Source organism: Hyla sarda, chromosome 5 (assembly GCF_029499605.1).
Source record: "Hyla sarda isolate aHylSar1 chromosome 5, aHylSar1.hap1, whole genome shotgun sequence".
Classification (NCBI taxonomy): domain Eukaryota; kingdom Metazoa; phylum Chordata; class Amphibia; order Anura; family Hylidae; genus Hyla; species Hyla sarda.
This window is the reverse complement of record NC_079193.1, coordinates 264,420,549-264,440,700: the sequence shown is the minus strand read 5'-3', so window position 1 is coordinate 264,440,700 and position 20,152 is coordinate 264,420,549. Positions and strand designations below refer to the sequence as shown.

The 20,152-nt window shown below is 42.1% G+C and overlaps 1 protein-coding gene across 2 annotated transcripts in view; it reads left to right on the top strand.

The window, feature by feature from the left end:
* SMCHD1 (structural maintenance of chromosomes flexible hinge domain containing 1) overlaps positions 1-20,152 on the top strand; it is a 449,735-nt gene that overhangs the window by 183,676 nt on the left and 245,907 nt on the right. For both annotated transcript variants that reach the window (XM_056521656.1, XM_056521657.1), the window contains exons 21-23: positions 7,032-7,128; positions 7,294-7,366; positions 11,061-11,200. In XM_056521656.1, the coding sequence (XP_056377631.1) occupies positions 7,032-7,128; positions 7,294-7,366; positions 11,061-11,200 (310 nt within the window). The remainder of the gene's footprint in view (positions 1-7,031; positions 7,129-7,293; positions 7,367-11,060; positions 11,201-20,152) is intronic.

Genomic DNA, 20,152 nt, shown 5'->3' with positions numbered 1-20,152 from the left:
TAAAATTTCTTTTAGGAAAAGGCGCCCTTCCAGAGACCTGGAGCAGTTTGCAAAGTAAGAGTGGTTCAACATTCTGAGAGGTGTAAGAAGCTTTATTGATGGTTATAGGAAGCGACTGATTTCAGTTATTTTATCCAAAGGGTGTGCAACCAAATATTAACCCCTTGGGGACGGAGCCCATTATGACCCTAAGGACGGGAGCATTTTTTGCAAATCTGACCACTGTCACTTTAAAGGGGTAGTCCAGTGGTGAAAAACTTATCCCCTATCCTAAGGATAGGGGATAAGATTGAGTTCGCGGGGGGGTCCGACCGCTGGGGCCCCCTGCGATCTCTCTGTACGGGGCCCCGGCTCTCGGCCCAGATAGCGGGTGTCGACCCCCGCACAAAGCGGCGGCCGACACGCCCCCTCAATACATCTCAATGGCAGAGCCGGAGATTGCCGAAGGCAGCGCTTCGGCTCTGCCAGAGAGTTGTATTGAGGGGGCGTGTCGGCCGCCGCCTCGTGCGGAGGTCGACACGCCCCCTTCCCGCGGGCTGTCGGGGCTCTGTACAGGAGATCGCAGGGGGCCCCAGCGGTCGGACCCCCCGCGATCTGCAACTTATCCCCTATCCTTAGGATAGGGGATAAGTTGCTCACCACTGAGTCACCACTGGACTACTCCTTTAAGCATTAATAACACTGGGATGCTTTTACTTATAAATTTGATTCCGATATTGTTTTTTCGTGACATATTCTACTTTGTTAGTGGTAAATTTTCGTCGATACTTGCATCCTTTCTTGGTGAAAAATGCAAAAATTTCATGAAAAATTTGAAAAATTTTTCTAACTTTGAAGCTCTCTGCTTAGAAGGAATATAGATATTCCAAATAAATTATATATTAATTCACACATACAATATGTCTACTTTGTTTGCATCATAAAATTGACATGTTTTTACTTTTGGAAGACATCAGAGGGCTTAAAAGTTCAGCAGCAATTTTCCAATTTTTTGCAAAATTTTCAAAATCTGAATTTTTCAGCGACCAGTTCAGGTTTGAAGCGGATTTGAAGGGCCTTCTTATTAGAAATACCCCACAAATGACCCCATTATAAAAACTGCACCCCTCAAAGTATTCAAAATGACATTCAGTAAGTGTGTTAACCCTTTAGGTGTTTCACAGGAATAGCAGCAAAGTGAAGGAGAAAATTCAAAATCTTCATTTTTTACAATGGCATGTTCTTGTAGACCCAGTTTTTGAATTTTTACAAGGGGTAAAAGGAAAAAAATCCTCTCAAAATTTGTAACCCAATTTCTCTCGAGTAAGGAAATACCTCATATGTGTATGTCAAGTGTTCGGCGGGTGCACTAGAGGGCTCAGAAGCGAAGGAGCAACAATGGGATTTAGGGGGGCATGTCCCATTTAGGAAGCCCCTATGGTGCCAGGACAGCAAAACCCCCCACATCGCACACTATTATGGAAACGACACCCCTCAAGGAACGTAACAAGGGGTACGGTGAGCCTTAACACCCCACAGGTGTTTGACAACTTTTTGTTAAAGTCGGATGTGTAAATGAAAAAAAAAAATTTCCACTAAAATGCTGGTTTTTCCCCAAATTTTACTTTTTTTTTTACAAAGGGTAATAGGAGAAAATGCCCCCCAAAATTTGTAACCCCATTTCTTCGGAGTATGAAAATACCCCATGTTTGGACGTCAAGTGCACTGCGAGCGAACTACAATGCTCAGAAGAGAAGGAGCGCCATTGAGCTTTTAGAGAGATCATTTGTTTGGAATGGAAGTCCGGGGCCATGTGCATTTACATAGCCCCCCGTGGTAGAACAGTGGACCCCCCCACATGTGACCCCATTTTGGAAACTACACCCCTCACGGAATGTAATAAGGGGTACAGTGAGCATTTACACCCTACTGGCGTTTGACAGATCTTAAGAACAGTGGGCTATGCAAACAAAAAAATTACATTTTTCATTTTCACGGACCACTGTTCCAAAAATCTGTCAGACACTTGTGGGGCGGAAATGCTCACTGTACCCCTTGTTACATTCCGTGAGGGGTGTCGTTTCCAAAATGGGAGCACATGTGGGTATTTATTTTTTTGGGTTTATGTCATAACCTGTGCAAATCACCAATTTAAGCCTCAAATGTACATGGTGCGCTCTCACTCCTGAGCTTTGTTGTGCGTCCGCAGAACATTTAACGCCCACATATGGGGTATTTCCGTACTAAGGAGAAATTGCGTTACAAATTTTGGGGGTCTTTTTTTCCTTTTACCTATTGTGAAAACAAAAAGTAAAGGGCAACACCAGCATGTTAATGTAATAATTTTTTTTTTTACACTAAGGCTGGTGTAGACCGCAACTTTTCCTTTTCATAAGGGGTAAAAGGAGAAAAAGCCCCCCAAAATGTGTAGTGTAATTTCTCCCGAGTACGGAGATACCCCATATGTGTCCCTAAACTGTTTCCTTGAAATACGACAGGGCTCTGAAGTGAGAGAGCGCCATGCGCATTTGAGGACTAAATTAGGGATTGCATAGGGGTGGACATAGGGATATTCTACGCCAGTGATTCCCAAACAGGGTGCCTCCAGCTGTTGCTAAACTCAGTCAGTCAGTGGCTGTCCGGAAATGCTGGGAGTTGTTGTTTTGCAACAGCTGGAGGCTCCATTTTGGAAACACTGCCGTACAATACGTTTTTCATTTTTATTGGGGGGGGGGGGGGGGGGGGGGACAGTGTAAGGGGGTGTATATGTAGTGTTTTACTCTTTATTTGGTGTTAGTGGAGTGGAGTGGAGTGTTTTTAGGGTACATTCACACTGGCGGGTTACAGTGAGTTTCCCGCTAGGAAATTAGAAATTTCCCGAAAAATTTGCCGCAGCTCATACTTGAACCAGGAAACTTGCTGTAAACCCGCCCGTGTGAATGTACCCTGTACGTTCACATGGGGGGGGGGGGCAAACCTCCAGCTGTTTAAAAACTACAACTCCCAGCATGTACTGACAGACCGTGCATGCTGGGAGTTGTAGTTTTGCAACAGCTGGAGGCACACTGGTTGGAAAACCTTCAGTTAGGTTCTGTTACCTAACTCAGTATTTTCCAACCAGTGAGCCTCCAGCTGTTGCAAAACTACAACTCCCAGCATGCTCGGTCTGTCAGTACATGCTGGGAGTTGTAGTTTTGCAACAGCTGGAGGCACACTGGTTGGAAAACCTTCAGTTAGGTTCTGTTATCTAACTCAGTATTTTCAAACCAGTGTGCCTCAAGCTGTTGCAAAACTACAATTCCCAGCATGTACTGATCACAGAAGGGCATGCTGGGAGATGTAGTTATGCAACAGCTGGAGGTACGCAACTAAAACTCCCAGCATGCCGAGACAGCTGTTTTCTGTGTGGGCATGCTGGAATTTGTAGTTTTGCAACATCTGGAGTGCTACAATTTAGAGACCACTGAACAGTGATCTCCAAACTGTGGACCTCCAGATGTTGCAAAACTACAAATGCAAAACTACAACTCCCAGCATGCCCAGACAGCAAACAGCTGTGTGGGCATGCTAGGAATTGTAGTTTTGCAAGATCTAGAGGGCAGTATAGAGATCACTGTGCAGTGGTCTCTAAACTGCAGACCTCCAGCTGTTGCAAAACTACAAATTCCAGCATGCCCAAACAGCAAACAGCTGTCTGGGCATGCTGGGAGTTGTAGTTTTGCAACATCTGGAGGGCTGCAGTCTAGAGACCACTATAGTCTAGGCAACTACTCACCGGCTTCCGTCGCATCCAGGGAGCCGTCCTCTTCTGCCTCCTGCGCCGATCTCCGTCGCCGCCTATCGCCGTCGCTCCGCTGCCTCCGGAGGGTTAAGTGGACGTCGGCGCCGCTCCTCTTCGTTTCCCCCGTTCTGCCCCGCCTATTGTGGGTGGGCAGGACGGGGGAAAACGAAAGTAACCCCCCCCCCCCCCGCCCCAGATCTGCTATTGGTGGTCGCGTCTAGACCACCAATAGCAGGGATAGGAGGAGACCCGCGATCCCCCTTCTATTCCGGGTCACCATAGACCCGTAATGACCCGGAATCGGCGCAAATCGCAAGTGTGAATTCACTTGCGATTTGCGCCCATCGCCGACATGGGGGAGGGGTCTAATGACCCCCCCCCCCCCCCCCCCCCCCCCCCCGGGCATTTGCACGGGGTGCCTGCTGATAGATATCAGCAGTCACCCCGGCCCGGTCCCCACCCGGCGCGCGGCGGAGACCGAAATTCCCACGGGCGTATGGATACGCCCTTCGTCCTTAAGTACCAGGACGCAAGGGCATATGCATACGCCCTTCGTCCCCAACAGGTTAAAGGGGTACTCCCGTGGAAAACTTTTTTTTTTTTTTTTTGCCAGAAAGTTAAACATATTTGTAAATGACTTTTATTAAAAAATCTTATTCCTTCCAGTACTTATTAGCTGCTGAATACTACAGAGGAAATGGTTTTCTTTTTAGCACACAGAGCTCTCTGCTGACATGACCACAGTGCTCTCTGCTGACATCTCTGTGCATTTCAAGAACTGTCCAGAGTAGGAGAAATCCCCATAGCAAACATATACTGCTCTGGACAGTTCCTAAAATGGACCGAGATATCAGCAGAGAGCACTGTGGTCATGATGTCAGCAGAGAGCTCTGTGTTCCAAAAATAAAACCATTTCCTCTGTATTATACAGACCCTAAAAAGTACTGGAAAGATTAAGATTTTTTTAATAGAAGTAATTTACAAATCTGTAACTTTCTGGCACCAGTTGATTTAAAAAAAAAAAAAAAAAAAAAAAACATTTCCACATGAGTACTCCTTTAACCTCTTAAGGACTTAGGGCGTACCTGTACACCCTAAGCCCGGTCCCTGTGTGAAAAACGGGGTCACGCCGTGACCCCCCCAACACACAGTGTCGGCCCCGGCTGCTAACGATAGCCGGGACCCTGGGCTAACAGCGTGCGGCACCAATCGTTGTGCTGCTTGCTGTTAACCCTTCAGACGCGGCGATCAAAGTTGACCGCCGCGTCTGAAAACGAAAGTTAACGGTTCCCAGGAGCTCAGTCGGGCTGATCGGGACATTGCGATAAAATCGCAATGTTCTGATCAGCTGGGACGCAGGCGGAGGTCTCCTTACACGACTCCGCGGCGTCCGATCGTCGATTGATTGCTCCAAGCCTGAGCTACAGGCTTGAGCAATCAAGCCCCTATCTGACTGATCCGTGCAAAGCTATGGCTTTGCAGGGATCAGCATAGGAGATCAGTGTGTGCAGTGCTATAGCTCCCTATGGGAGCTATAACACTGCAAAAAAAAAAAGTTAACAAAGGTCATGTAACCCCTTCCCTAATAAAAGTTTTAATCACCCCCCCTTTTCCCATAAAAAAAAACTGTGTAAATAAAAATTAAAATTAACGTGAATCGCCGCGTGCGTAAATGTCCTAACTATAAAATTATATAATAAATTAAACTGCACAGTCAATGGCGTACGCGCAAAAAAATTCCAAAGTCCAAAATAGCATATTTTTGGTCACTTCTTATATCATAAAAAATGAATAAAAAGCGATCAAAAAGTTCAATCAATACAAAAATGGTACCGCTAAAAACTTCAGAACACGGCGCAAAAAATTAGCCCTCATACCGGCTCGCACGCGGAAAATTAAAAAAGTTACAGGGGTTAGAAGATGACAATTTTAAACGTATAAATTTTCCTGCATGTAGTTATGAATTTTTTTCAGAAGTGCGACAAAATCAAACCTATAGAAGTAGGGTATCATTTTAACCGTATGGACCTACAGAATAAAGATATGGTGTCATTTTGACCCAAAAATGCACTGCGTAGAAACGGAAGCCCCCAAAAATTACAAAATGAAATCTTTTCTTCAATTTTGTCGCACGATGATTTTTTTCCCCGTTTCGCCGTGCATTTTTTGCTAAAATGACTAATGTCACTGCAAAGTAGAATTGGTGGCGCAAAAAATAAGCCATCATATGTATTTTTAGGTGCAAAATTTAAAGCGTTATGATTTTTAGAATGATGAGGAAAAAATTTTAATGGAAAAACGCTGAGTCCTTAAGGGGTTAAGTTAGGGGGGCAATAATTTTGTCCAGACCATTTTTGGAGACATTATGTCCAATTAGTTTTTTTTTTCCTCCCTTTTTTGGTTTAGTTCCAATACAAACAAAGGGAATAAACATGTGTATAGCAAAACATGTGTTACTGCAATCCTTTTCTGTGAGAAATACTTCATTTTCTTAAAAAGTTTCAGGGGTGCCAACATTTACGGCCATGACTGTAAACAGCAATAATGCACAGAAGCCGAGAGGCTTCATACACCCTCACAGAAATAGTATTTTGCTCCTTTTTCTGACTTTTTATGCATTAGGCAAATATATGAAGGTAGTGTTCCATTTCTGCACCATGCCTGTCACTTCGTCATTTTGTTTGGCATAGTGTGGCATACTCCATTGCCAGGGTGGCATACATACGTCAAACTTGGCATGCTGGCAAAGACAAAAAAATTATTTCTTAATATTATGATAAATTTCCCCTGAATATTAAAATATAGTTCAATTTTATAAGGGAGCCTGTCTGCGTTTTATTTAAAAATATAAAGAGATTGAGTGGCTACAAATTAAAATGGATAAAATGAGTGTCTGTACCGAGATACTAAGTTACACTATATACAATAGTGCCATAGACATGTGCAATCAAAAAATAGCTGAAATTCAGATCTCAAGGTGCAGACAAAATTAAGAAATTAAAACTGTAAAAGAATAGGATGTAGCTACCAGCTACATCCTATTCTGTTACAGTTATAATTTCTTAATTTTGTTTGCACCTTGAGATCTGAATTTCAGCTATTTTTTGATTGCACATGTGTTCTATTTAGGTTATATATTTTTTGTTTGTCAGTTTGTTCTGTCACTTCTTAGATGTCCTGTTTTTACCTGTGTCATGTGATATTTTTTGTACCAAATTTTTGTCAGATTTCTGTCAAAGTAGGACAATATATATTATTTTTTTGCTTTCAGTGGTCTAACAATTACATGCGAAGAGATCAGCACAGTACCAGAATTATTTATTAAAGGAGTGATTGTTCGAGGACAAGTGAAGAACTGCCAAAGCAAGGTAAACAGAACCTTTTCACCAATTACCTGATATAGTGCTAGTACTGTAAATCTAAACATTCAAAACTGATTGTAGGAGCCATTTTTTCTTATTTCAATATGTATATTTTTATGTATCAGAAATCATGTATGTTTCAGATTTATCTTGCTGTTTTTCTCCCACCAGATTTTTACATTGAAGATAACTTTACCTGGTTTAAAAGAAGACAATCAAACTGTGAAGATGAAATTATTACCTGGTGTGTTCCCATTAGATTTACTTTCATTTCCCACATAATTTTTTTTATATAGTGTAAATATAGAAGTCAGAAGGTCCTTACTCTCATTGTCATTGGGGGGGATACATGCTATATCAGAAAAAGGAGAAAGCAGGAAACTATACGATGCTGCACACCAATAAATTATTAAATCAGTCTCATGTGCCATACGAAAAAAAAAAAATTATTTCAATGTACAAAAAAGAAGAGAGTATGCAGACATTTAAAAACAATTAAAAAACATACCTTCTGGATGGAGGAATGCAACCCTACTACACCCTCCCCGTACTGGGTAAATGACCCACTCTGCAGGAAGAGGACACTCCTGCCACAAAAATTGCTGAATAGAGAGTAACACCAGTTTCAAATATATAATGCAGTTAGTACAATATGTTCACAAAGGTAATAACCTCAAGATGAAATCAATTCCACACTATCCAAATATGGGCATATCAACTGAGATGCATCTATCCAACTATCCTAACGGCTAGCAGGTCAAATCAAAGTAAATACCAGTCCTAGTAAAGTGCATGTGACATGCGAGAGGTGACCGTCTCTAGCTAGTAAAGGTGCAATGGCAGAATGTCCTCATCCCAAAAACGGGAGCAACAGATCCCACGCGTTCCGCCTTCAACTAGGAAGGCTTCCAACTGAGACTGATTTAATAATTTATTGGTGTGCAGCATCGTATAGTTGCTAGCTTTCTCCTTTTCTGATACAGTATGTGTATTTCAGCAACTTGCTTGCACACAGGGGTGTGTATTTATGTGGTGCCCCTTCTCTCCTTTTTTTTTTTTTTTGTATTGCGGGGGATACAGACACCATGGGTGTAGGCTGCTGCCACTAGGAGGCACACTAAGCCACCCCCTAAGTTGGAAACACATGGTGTCCAGATTGAATAGCAAGGCCACATGCATGGCATCCCAGCAAACTTTCTGGTTGTGCCCTGGATGCCCTTCCATCTCCTTCCTTTTCTGCCATGGTGGGGACCACTTGGACTTGTCCTCCACCCCTCAGGTGTGTAAGTCGGCCACTTGGGCCTCACTGCAAACATTGATCAAGTTATATCAGGTGCATACCTTTTTATTTGTAGACACTTCGCTGTGTTGTCGGATGCTGCAGGCCACAGCGGTCTAGCTGTCTTTTTGCCTACTTCCTATTGTCTTAATGGTTCCATCCCCTGGGGACAGCTTTAGGATGTCCCATGGTGTCAGAGGTCCCCAATGACACGGACAAGAAAAGTTGTATTTTGTAGTACTCGCTGTAAAATCCCTTTCTCGACGATTTTATTGAGCGGGACATTACTTCCTCCCAATAATTGAAAAACTATATAAATTGGATATTGTGTCGAGTGCATCGACCTATAGAAAAATGTGTGTGCATAATTTTTATCATAAAGTGCACTGCGTTTTTTATAAATTTCTGCCCATAAATAATTTTGGATTTGCAGTGCATTTCACAGTATATTTTCATTACAAATTACAATTGGTCATGCAAAAAACAATCCCTCACATGGGTCTGTGTAGGTGAAAAAAATAAGAGAGTTATGTGAGAAAAGGTGAGGAGGAAAAAACAAAAATGCTAAAATGAAAATTAGCTTTGTCCTTAAAGGGGTACTCCGGTGAAAATTTTTTTTTTTAAATCCACTGGTGCCGGAAAATTAAACAGATTAGTAAATCACTTCTATTTAAAAATCTGGAAGTACTTATTAGCTTCTGTATAATAAAGAGGAAGATTTTTTTTTTTTTTATTTCTTTTCTGTTTGACCTCAGTGCTGACACCTCTGTCCATGTCAGGAACTGTCCAGAGCAGGATAGGTTTGCTATTGGGATTTGCTCCTGCTCTGGACAGTTCCTGACATGGACAGAGGTGTCAGCAGAGAGCAGTGTGGTCAGACAGAAAAGAATTTCAAAAAGAAAAGAACTTCCTTTGTAGTCTTCAGCAGCTAATAGGTACTGGAAGGATTAAGATTTGTAAATAGAAGCCATTTACAAATCTGTAACTTTCAGGCACCAAAAAAATGAAATAAGTTTTCCATCGGAGTACTGGGATTCCATAAAGTCCCATCAGTACCTTTTTTACATACCTTTACCTCTTGTCACGTCCTTTCCAAAATGTGACTCTGGCCAATAGTCTTGTCCTGGCCGGTCATGTCATCATTATACTCCCGCTCCGTCATATTCCTGTGCCGTGACCGTGCACAGCCTTGCACGCACAGCTGCCCTGGCCACTATGTGGCCGCTTCAACAATATTGAGATATTTCGCATCTGCATTCTGACAAGCACCAGACTTAGTTTTTATCCTGTATCTGTACCACATACTTAATGCCCATATTTCAGCCAGGAATAAAGTATATGAAAGGGACAACATAAAGAGATAATCACCAGTCAAATTTATGCATTAGATGTAGCATAAAAGTTTAGATGTATATAATGCACCATGATTTAACTTTGAATAAAGAATTGATCTCATGATTATACATTAATGATTTATTTTATTGTATAATAAGTTATTGTACAGTATTCCTTTTTAACTCCTCTCCTATTCATTACTCCTTCCATACTTACCTCACTCTGGCTGGTACAATATTAATATTGATTTAATCCAAAAAACAACTTCAATTTAGGTATTTTCTACTTATACTAGAAACGACGAGGCATTACTGGGTCAGTAAAATGACGAGGCAAAATAAATATTATGGCAACGAAACATGTAGCGGGGGCAAAGTGTAACTGGCTCTGAGCAGTCGAGCACTGCAGGCTCAGTACATGGGGAAGATATCCAAGATATGTGTATAAGAGCCGGTTTCAGCAGGATCTTTTTTAATTGTTGTCACAGTGTTTGTTTGTATTATAGTGATATTAAAAGTTAAGTTTTAGGGGAGGAAAATATTTATTTAAAATTTTTTTTTTTTTTTTTTTTTTTATACCCTGGGCTTAGGCACGTGGGTTTGGTGATCACCATCCTATTGTAGGCACCTTCAACAGTGGACAGGGGTCAACATGGGAACAGTCTGCACCTACACAGCCCCATACATACTTGGCTGTTATGTACTGTGTATTCTAACCTTTCAATCATAGTCAGCAAAAAAAAAATTTTGTACCCATTTGTTCAACAGTAGTTAGAGAGAAACCAGATTGAATGGCCTAGTGTTTCCCCTTCCCCCACATATCAACAAGCCCAGGGTGCTGTAAAAAAAAAAATGTTTTTAATGTTTTAACACTGACATGCTCCCTCATCAGAAAAATCCAAGACCCACTATCAACTGCTGTGCCTTTTAGAGAAATCATTGTTGTAACTTTGGCTGGGAGCAGGGCTAAGAGGCATATACAGATAGTGAGATCTATCAGCCAAGGTCCCAGGGACTACCCACACCGATAGCTTAGAGCTTTGTTCTCACCTAAAATTACAACTATGATTTCTCTGTAACTGCACAGCCATTCAAAAGGAATCCTAGATTGATTTGGTAAGGAAGCCTATCAGTGTTTTCATCTTTAGCATCGTTAGTGCAACATGAAATTTGTGACTGGTTCCCTTTTAAGCATCATCTTTCCAATAAAAAAGATTTTTAAAATTATGACCAATCTTCTTTGTGTGATATGAGAATGTATAAAAGCATACTGCTGCATGCATTGTGTTTAACCTCTAGAGATCTTGCTGAATTTTCTCTTGTAGGGAAACCCAATCAGCTTAAAGTGTTTCCAGAAAATGACATTCTTATTATTGATAATGGTTCAGCTTTTCCCTTTCACGTCGAAATTCTGGATCAAGAAGGAAATCCTACAACTCAATCTAAGTTAATTGTTCATTGTAAGGTATGTATGTTTATTTAATAATCTGCTGCCCTGTGGTTTTTCTTCTTAAAATGTCAAGGAATATATTAAGAATCAAAAATAATCATGAAGTAACACTGACATGGAGGTTTGTTTGATGTATTGGTACTTTCCATCTCTTGGAACTATGCAATATAAGAATTGAGTGGATGTTTAGTTGCCTGTTAGTTGGACCCCCCGCGATCTAGAACTTATCCCTTATCCTTCAGTTCTCCTTTAATATACATATGTTATTATTTGCAAAAACTTTTTGCAAGTGACTGTGTCCATTTAGGAATACAAGTTTGACATGTTTATCAAAGAAATACAGTCCTCAAAGACAAATGTGTAGAAAGGGGTACAGATGATTCATGATTAATGTTTTAATAGGTATTATTACAGTGCATAAATGGCAATAGAAAAATTTATAAAAGACTGGTAATCTGAATGACAGACTGGTAAACCACAGGGCCCTTGTGGTCAACTCAGTGATAATTGATATATGGATATGCTTATGTATATGCATTCTTAAAAATATATAATGTTAGATGGATTACCAATATTCACATATTTAGTGCATAGGTGTGTGTGTGTTCTTACAGTAATATAGAATTAGATTACCATTGTACAGATAACAATAAAATATGGTTAATGTAGTACTATAGCATACAGTTTAACGTTGGTTACATATTCCTGCACAAGTCCTGCTAAAGATAAATCAATTGGTTACAATAAATGTAATCCTTCGATACAGTTTACCCAACTTGGATTAACACTTCATAAATAGTATGTCATGGAGGTATTTGTAGCCATGATCTATTGCGCTCTCCTGCGGCTGTTTAAACAGAGTATCCTCAATGTAATGATGTATCAGATATAATGTAGTTTTATAGTTTGGTGCAACTCACCTGCATACCATTCTGGTCCTTGAGTGTGCGGAGGTCCATGGTGGAGGACTAAAAGTCCTCTAGTTTCTTTTTAATTTCAATCCAGTGTGCAACTTCCAGTGCTGCGCATAGCTATCTGCAGGTTATTTTCCATGAGATGTCCAGTATAGAGATTGAATTGCGGCATCCTTGTGTTTGTAATGTGCACGCTCACTTGACAGGACAACAGTGGGAATTGTTTTTAAAGGTGCTATAATACATCAATATTTAGGATAGTAGTCAATTATTAAAAAAAGCTGGGCATATTTCAGCATACAAGACTTTCGTCTGCAGCATAAATGTTTAAGTACACGAAATGTTTCTTCATAGTATTATAGATTAATTGGTAATAGATTAAATTGTTTAATAAATTACCAATTAATTAACAATTAAAGTTATCTTCATATACTGTGAGGTATATGCCTTTTAACGTTTGTTGCTCTCCTTTGTACTTGTTCCAGTTCAACCATGTCATTTTTATATATATAGGTGCCTAAAATTGGATACAATACTCCATATGTGGTCTGACTAATAATTTATACATATGCAAAACGATGTTCTTGTCAAAAGCCTCTATGCCTCTCTTGATGCCTCCCATTACTTTATCAGCCTTGGCTTTAATAATTCGAACATATATGTACATTTAGGGAGAGAATTATCAAAACGGGGAAACGTGGAGAGGCAAAGTTGCCCATAACAACCAATTGGCTTGCTTCTTAAATTCTTAACAAGGCATTTGAAAAAAGAAAAGTTAACTGATTGGTTGCTATGGTAAAATGGTCAACTTGTCGTCTACACAGGTTTTAAAAAATGTACACCTTCGTTTTTTTACGGCCCAAGTACGTATTCTGAAATTTATCCACATTAATATTTAATTTGCCATGTCTGTGCCCAAGCCTCCAGCTTCCCGGGATCCCTCTTTAACCCCTTAAGGACTTAGCCCTTTTTCACCTTAAGGACTCGGCCGTTTTTTGCAATTCTGACCACTGTCACTTTAAACATTAATAACTCTGGAATGCTTTTAGTTATCATTCTGATTCCGAGATAGTTTTTTCGTGACATATTCTACTTTAACATAGTGGTAAAAATTTGTGGTAACTTGCATCCTTTCTTGGTGAAAAATCCCAAAATTTGATGAAAAATTTAGAAAATTAGCATTTTTCTAACTTTGAAGCTCTCTGCTTGTAAGGGAAATGGATATTCTAAATATTTTTTTTTTATTCACATATACAATATGTCCACTTTATGTTTGCATCATAAAATTGACGTGTTTTTACTTTTGGAAGACATCAGAGGGCTTCAATGTTCAGCAGCAATTTTCCAATTTTTCACAAAATTTCCAAACTCACTATTTTTCAGTGACCAGTTCAGGTTTGAAGTGGATTTGAAGGGTCTTCATCTTAGAAATACCCCATAAATGACCCCATTATAAAAACTACACCCCCCAAAGTATTCAAAATGGCATTCAGTCAGCGTTTTAACCCTTTAGGTGTTTCACAGGAATAGCAGCAAAGTGAAGAAGAAAATTCACAATCTTCATTTTTTACACTCACATGTTCTTGTACATGTAATTTTTACAAGGGGTAAAAGGAGAAAATGTATACTTATATTTGTAGCCTAATTTCTCTCGAGTAAGGACATACCTCATATGTCTATGCAAAGTGTTCGGCAGGCGCAGTAGAGGGCTCAGAATGGAAGGCGCGACAAGGGGATTTTGGAGAGTACGTTTTTCTGAAATGGTTTTTGGGGGGCATGTTGCATTTAGGAAGCCTCTATGGTGCCAGAACGGCAAAAAAAAAAAAAAAAACACATGGCATACCATTTTGGAAACTAGACCCCTTGAGGAATGTAACAAGGTATAAAGTGAGCCTTAATACCTCACAGGTGTTTCACGACTTTTGCATATGTAAAAAAATTAATAAAAAAATTTCACAAAAATGTTTCCCCCCAAATTTCACATTTTTGCAAGGGTTAATAGCAGAAAATACCCCCCCCCCAAAAAATTTGTAACCCCATCTCTTCTGAGTATGGAGGTACCCCATAAGTTAGCCTGAAGTGCACTACGGGCGAACTACAATGCTCAGAAGAGAAGGAGTCATATTTGGCTTTTTGAGACCAAATTTTGCTCGGGGGGCATGTCTCATTTAGGAAGCCCCTATGGTGCCAGGACAGCAAAAAAAAAAAAAAAACATGGCATACTATTTTGAAACTAGACCCCTCGGTGAACGTAACAAGGGGTTAAGTGAACCTTTATACCCCACAGGTGTTTCACGACTTTTGCATATGTAAAAAAACATTTTTTTTTTACCTAAAATGCTTTCCCCAAAATTTGACATTTTTAAAAAGGGTAAAAGCAGAAAATACCCCCCAAAATTTGAAGCACAATTTCTTCCGAGTATGGCGATACCCCATATGTGACCCTAAACTGTTGCCTTGAAATACGACAGGGCTCCAAAGTGAGAGCGCCATGCCCATTTGAGGCCTAAATTAGGGATTGCATAGGGGTGGACATAGGGGTATTCTACGCCAGTGACTCCCAAACAGGGTGCCTCCAGCTGTTGTAAAACTCCCAGCATGCTTGGACAGTCAACGGCTCTCCGGCAATACTGAGAGTTGTTGTTTTGCAACAGCTGGAGGCTCCGTTTTGGAAACAGTGGCATACCAGACGTTTTTCACTTTTATTGGGGAGGGGAGGGGGGCTGTGTAGGGGTATATGTATATGTAGTGTTTTTTTACTTTTTATTTTGTGTTAGTGTAGTGTTTTTAGGGTACAGTCGCACGGGCGGGGGTTCACAGTAGTTTCTTGCTGGCAGTTTGAGCTGCGGCAGAAAATTTGCCGCAGCTCAAACTTGCAGCCGGATACTTACTGTAAACCTCCGCCAATGTGAGTGTACCCTGTACATTCACATTGGGGGGGGGAACATCCAGCTGTTGCAAAACTACAACTCCCAGCATGCGCTGACAGGCTATACATGCTGAGAGTTTGTTTTGCAACAGCTGTAGGCACACTGGTTATGTATCACTGAGTTTGTGACCTAACTCAGTGTTTCACAACCAGTGTGCCTTCAGCTGTTGCAAAACTACAACTCTCAGCAGTCACCGACAGCCAACGGGCATGCTGGGAGTTGTAGTTAAGCAAACAGCAGATGCACCACTACAACTCCCAGCATGCACTTTAGCTGTTTGTGCAAGCTGGGAGTTGTAGTTATACAACAGCTGAAGGTACACTTTTCATTAGAAAAAAATATGCCTCCAGCTGTTGCAAAACTATAAGTCCCAGCATGCCCATAAGGGAATGCTGGGAGTTGTGGTGGTCTGCCTCCTGCTGTTGCATAACTACACCTCCCAGCATGCCCCTTTTTGCATGCTGGGAGCTGTTGCTAAGCAACAGCAGGAGGCTGTCACTCACCTCCTGCTGCTGTTCCGCTGCAGGTCAGTCCCTCGCCGCCGTCGCTCCTGGGGCCCCGATCCCAACAGGGACGCCGGGGATCGGGGTCCCCAGCTGCCGGGGTCCACGTCCCGCACCCGCTCACGTCCTCCGGAAGAGGGGCAGAGCGGGTTGCGGGAGTGACACCCGCAGCAGGTGCCCTGATTGGTCGAATCGAATCAGGGCGATCGTGAGTTGGCACCAGTGCCACCTCACCCCTGCTGGCTATGGCTGTTCGGGGCCGTCAGAGACGGCCCCGATCAGCCAGTAATTCCGGGTCACAGAGACCCGATTGACCCGGAATCGCCGCAGTTCGCTGGACTGAATTGTCCCGCGATCTGCGGCCATCGCCGACATGGGGGGGGGGGGGGCATAATGATCCCCCCTGGGCAATATGCCGCGATGCTTGCTGAACGATTTCAGCAGGCATCCGGCTCCGGTCCCCAACCGGCTAGCGGTGGGGACCGGAATTCCCACGGGCGTATGGATACGCCCTGCTTCCTTAAGGACTCTGAATGCAGAGCGTATCCATATGCCCTGCGTCCTGAAGAGGTTAATATTATGTTATCTTCCTCTGTGGTGATCACCTTACCCAGTTTAGTGTCCATCTGCAAATATTCAAAATTTTACTCTGTAATCCCTTTACAAGATAATTAACCCCTTAAAGGGGTACTCCGCCCCTAGACATCTTATTCCCTATCCAAAGGATAGGGGATAAGATGTCAGATCGCTGCGGTCCCGCTGCTGGGGACCCCGGGGATCGCTGCTGCAGCACCCCGCTATCATTAGTGCGCAGAGCGAGATCGCTCTGCACGTAATGACGGGCAATACAGGGGCCGGAGCATCGTTATGTCATGGCTCCACCCCTCGTGCCGTCACGGCAAGCCCCCGTCAATACAAGTCTATGGGAAGGGGGCGTGGCAGTCGTCACGCCCCCTGCCATAGACTTGCATTAAGGGGACGGGCCGTGATGTAATAAGGGGCGGAGCCATGACGTCACGCTGATCCGGCCCCTGTATCGCCCATCATTACGCACAGAGCAAACTCGCTCTGTGCAGTAATGATGGCGGGGTGCCGCAGCGGCGATCCCCGGGGTCCCCAGCAGCAGGACTGCGGCGATCTAACATCTTATCCCCTATCCTTTGGAAAGGGGATAAGATGCCATGGGCGGAGTACCCCTTTAAGGACCAAGCCCATTTTCACCTTAAGGATCAGAGCGTTTTTTGCACATCTGACCACTGTCACTTTAAGCATTAATAACTCTGGGATGCCTTTACTTATGAATTTGGTTCTGAGATAGTTTTTTTTTTTTTCGTGACATATTATACTTTAACCTGTTGGGAACGGAGGACATACAGGTATGCCCTTGTGTCCTGCTACTTAAGGATGGAGGGGCTGGGATGGGACCGGGATGACTTTTAATATCAGCAGGCATGCCGTGGAAATGTCGGCGGTCACCACAAATCGCTGGGCAATTCAGACCGGCAATTTGCGGCGATTCCAGACCAATGGGGTCACTGGTGACCCGATCGTCCGGAAAATAAGAATGATCGGAACTGTCAGAGATAGCTCCGACCATCCTAAAGGGTAGAAGCGAGGTGGCAGTGCCAACCAATGGCAGGGGGGGCAGCAGTAGGAGTGCGGCCCGAAAGTGCGGAGTGCGGTGGAGAAGGCTGCAGTGAATATCGCCGGTAAGTGATCTTCAATGTGGCCTTCTAAAAGTTGTAAAACTACAACTCCCAGCATGCCCAGACAGCCAAAGGCTGTCTGGGCATGCTGGGAGTTGTAGTTTTGCAACATCTTGAGGGCTACAGTTTGGAGGCACTGTTTCCTAAACGGAGTCTCCAGCTGTTGCTAAGCAACATCTCCCAGTATTACTTTGACTGTCTTGTCAGGCTGGGAGTTTTGAAACAGTTGGAGGCACCCTGTTTGGGAAACACTGCTGTAGGGATTTGGTGGAGACAAGCGCCATCCTTGTATCCAGGTCCGCCCCTATTGCAAATTCCTCATTTAGGCCTCAAATGCACATGGTGCTCTCTTACTTCAGAGCCCTGTTGTATTTCAAGGCAACAGTTTAGTGCGACGTATGGGGTATTTCCGTACTTGGGAGTAATTGTGTTAAAAATTTTGGGGGTATTTTTCTCCTTTTACCCCTTATGAAAAGGTAAAGTTGGGGGCTACACCAACATGTTAGTGTAAAAAAATTAAAATGTTGTTGATGTTGCCCCATACATTTTCACAAGAGGTAAAAGTAGAAAAAGACCCCCAAAATTTGGAACGCAATTTCTTCAGAGTACAGAAATACACTTTATGTGGACATAAAATGCCCTGCAGGCGAAGGCGCAGGAGGGAGAGTGCACTATGTACATTTGAGACCTAAATTGGTGATTTGCATAGAGGTGGCTGATCGTTACAGCGTTTTTGACATAAATGCAAAAAAAATAAATAAAAAAAAAACACGTGACCCAATTTTGGAAACTATAGGGGTACATAACAAAGGGGTATATTGAGTCTTAATACCCCACAGGTCTTTAACAAATTTTGGTCCACTGTTCTGGCACCACGGGGGGCTTTGTAAACGCACATGGCCCCTGAATTCCAATCGAATTCTCTCTTCAAAAGCCCATTGGCGCTCCTTCTCTTCTGAGCATTGTAGTTCTCCCGCAGAGCACTTAACATCCACATATGGAGTATTTCCATACTCAGGATAAAAAGCCCTCAAAAATTTGTAACCACATTTATTCTGTTACTCCTTGTGAACATTGAAAATTTGGGGTAACACCATCATTTTATTGAGAAAATGTATTTTATTTTTACTTCCCGATTTAAGTTAGTCAATCACCTGTGGGGTGTTAAGGCTGACTGTACCCCTTGTTACGTTCCTTGAGGGGTGTGGTTTCCAAAATAGTATGCCATGTGTTTTTTTTTTTTTTTTAAACTGTTGTGGTATCATGGGGGCTTCCTAAATGGGACATGCCCCCAAAAAACCATTTCAGCAAAATTCACTCTCCAAAAGGCCATTGTTGCTCCTTCCCTTCTGAGCCCTCTAGTGCACCCACAGAGCACTTTACATCCACGTATGATGTATTTCCTTACTTGAGAGAAAATGAATTGCAAGTTTTGGAGGCCCTTTTTACCTTTTACCCCCTTGTAAAAATGAAAAAAAAAATGGGGCTACAATAACATTTTAGTGTAAAAAATTTAGATTTTTATTTTTCTCCTTCATTGTCTGCTCTTCCTGTGAAACACCTAAAGGGTTAACAAACTTTTTGAATACTTTGAGGGGTGCAGTTTTCATAGTGGGATCCTTAATAGGGGATTTCCAACATAAAGACCCTCAAATTGACTTTTAAACTTAACTGGTTCCTGAAAAATTCTGATTTAGAAATTTTCTGAAAAAAATTGGAAAATAGCTGTTATACTTTGAAGCCCTCTGATGTCTTCAAAAAGTAAAAACATGTCTATGTGAATACATTTATTTTACATGTCCCATTTCCTTACAAGCAGAGGGCTTCAAAGTTAGAAAAATGCTAAATTTTCCAATTTTTCCTGAAATTTGGGAATTTTTCACCAAGAAATGATGCAAGTATCAACGTAAATTTACCACTAACATAGTAGAATATGTCACGAAAAAACACTCGGAATCAAATTTATAAATAAAAGCATCCCAGAGTTATTAATGCTTAAAGGGGTACTCCGGTGAAAACATTTTTTCTTTTAAATCAACTGGTGGCAGAAAGTTAAATATTTGTAAATTACTTCTATTAAAAAATCTTAATCCTTCCTGTACTTATTAGCTGCTGAATACTACAGAAGGAATTATTTTCTTTTTGGAATGCTCTCTGATGACATCACGAGCACAGTTCTCTCTGCTGACGTTATTATAATAATAATAACGCATTATTTATTGTTGTCCTTAGTGGGATTTGAACCCAAGTCCCCAGCACTGCAAGGCAGCAGTGCTGACCACTGAGCCACCATGCTGCCCTTAGCAAACATCTGCTATGCATGGTTGGTAAAATGGACAGAGATGTCAGCAGAGAGCACTGTGCTCGTGATGTCATCAGTGTTCTACAATACAGAAATTTAGGTGCACTACTGTGGTAGATGTATACAATGACATTGGCTAATCCCTCAACACTGATGTTAAAATTGAGACATTCGCCAGTGTATCCTTATATTAAGGACACACCAGAGCCCGCACACCAACACCAAGGTTTCTCAGATGGCACGGGACCTAACGCTAACCTACCTGTGCGTATAAAGCAAAAACCAGGTGCCAGTGGGCAATTACAGCAGCACTAGGTCGACATGCAGCCTGCTCCCAGTTCCCTCCAGCGTGACTAGGCACGCATACAATGGAAGGGGGGAGAGAGGCTACAAGCCCCACCCAAGTTGGCTGATATAGGTGCATGGCCTCACAGGTGCAACCCTAATGCTGCCTGGAAAATGTTCAAGGCGCATTAACATATGGAGTTTACACACCTCCAAGTATAAATTTTTAAACAACACTGTCATCAGTGTTCCAAAAAGAAAGGAATTTCCTCTGTAGCATTCAGCAGCTAATCAGCACTGGAAGGATTAAGATTTTTAATAGAAGTA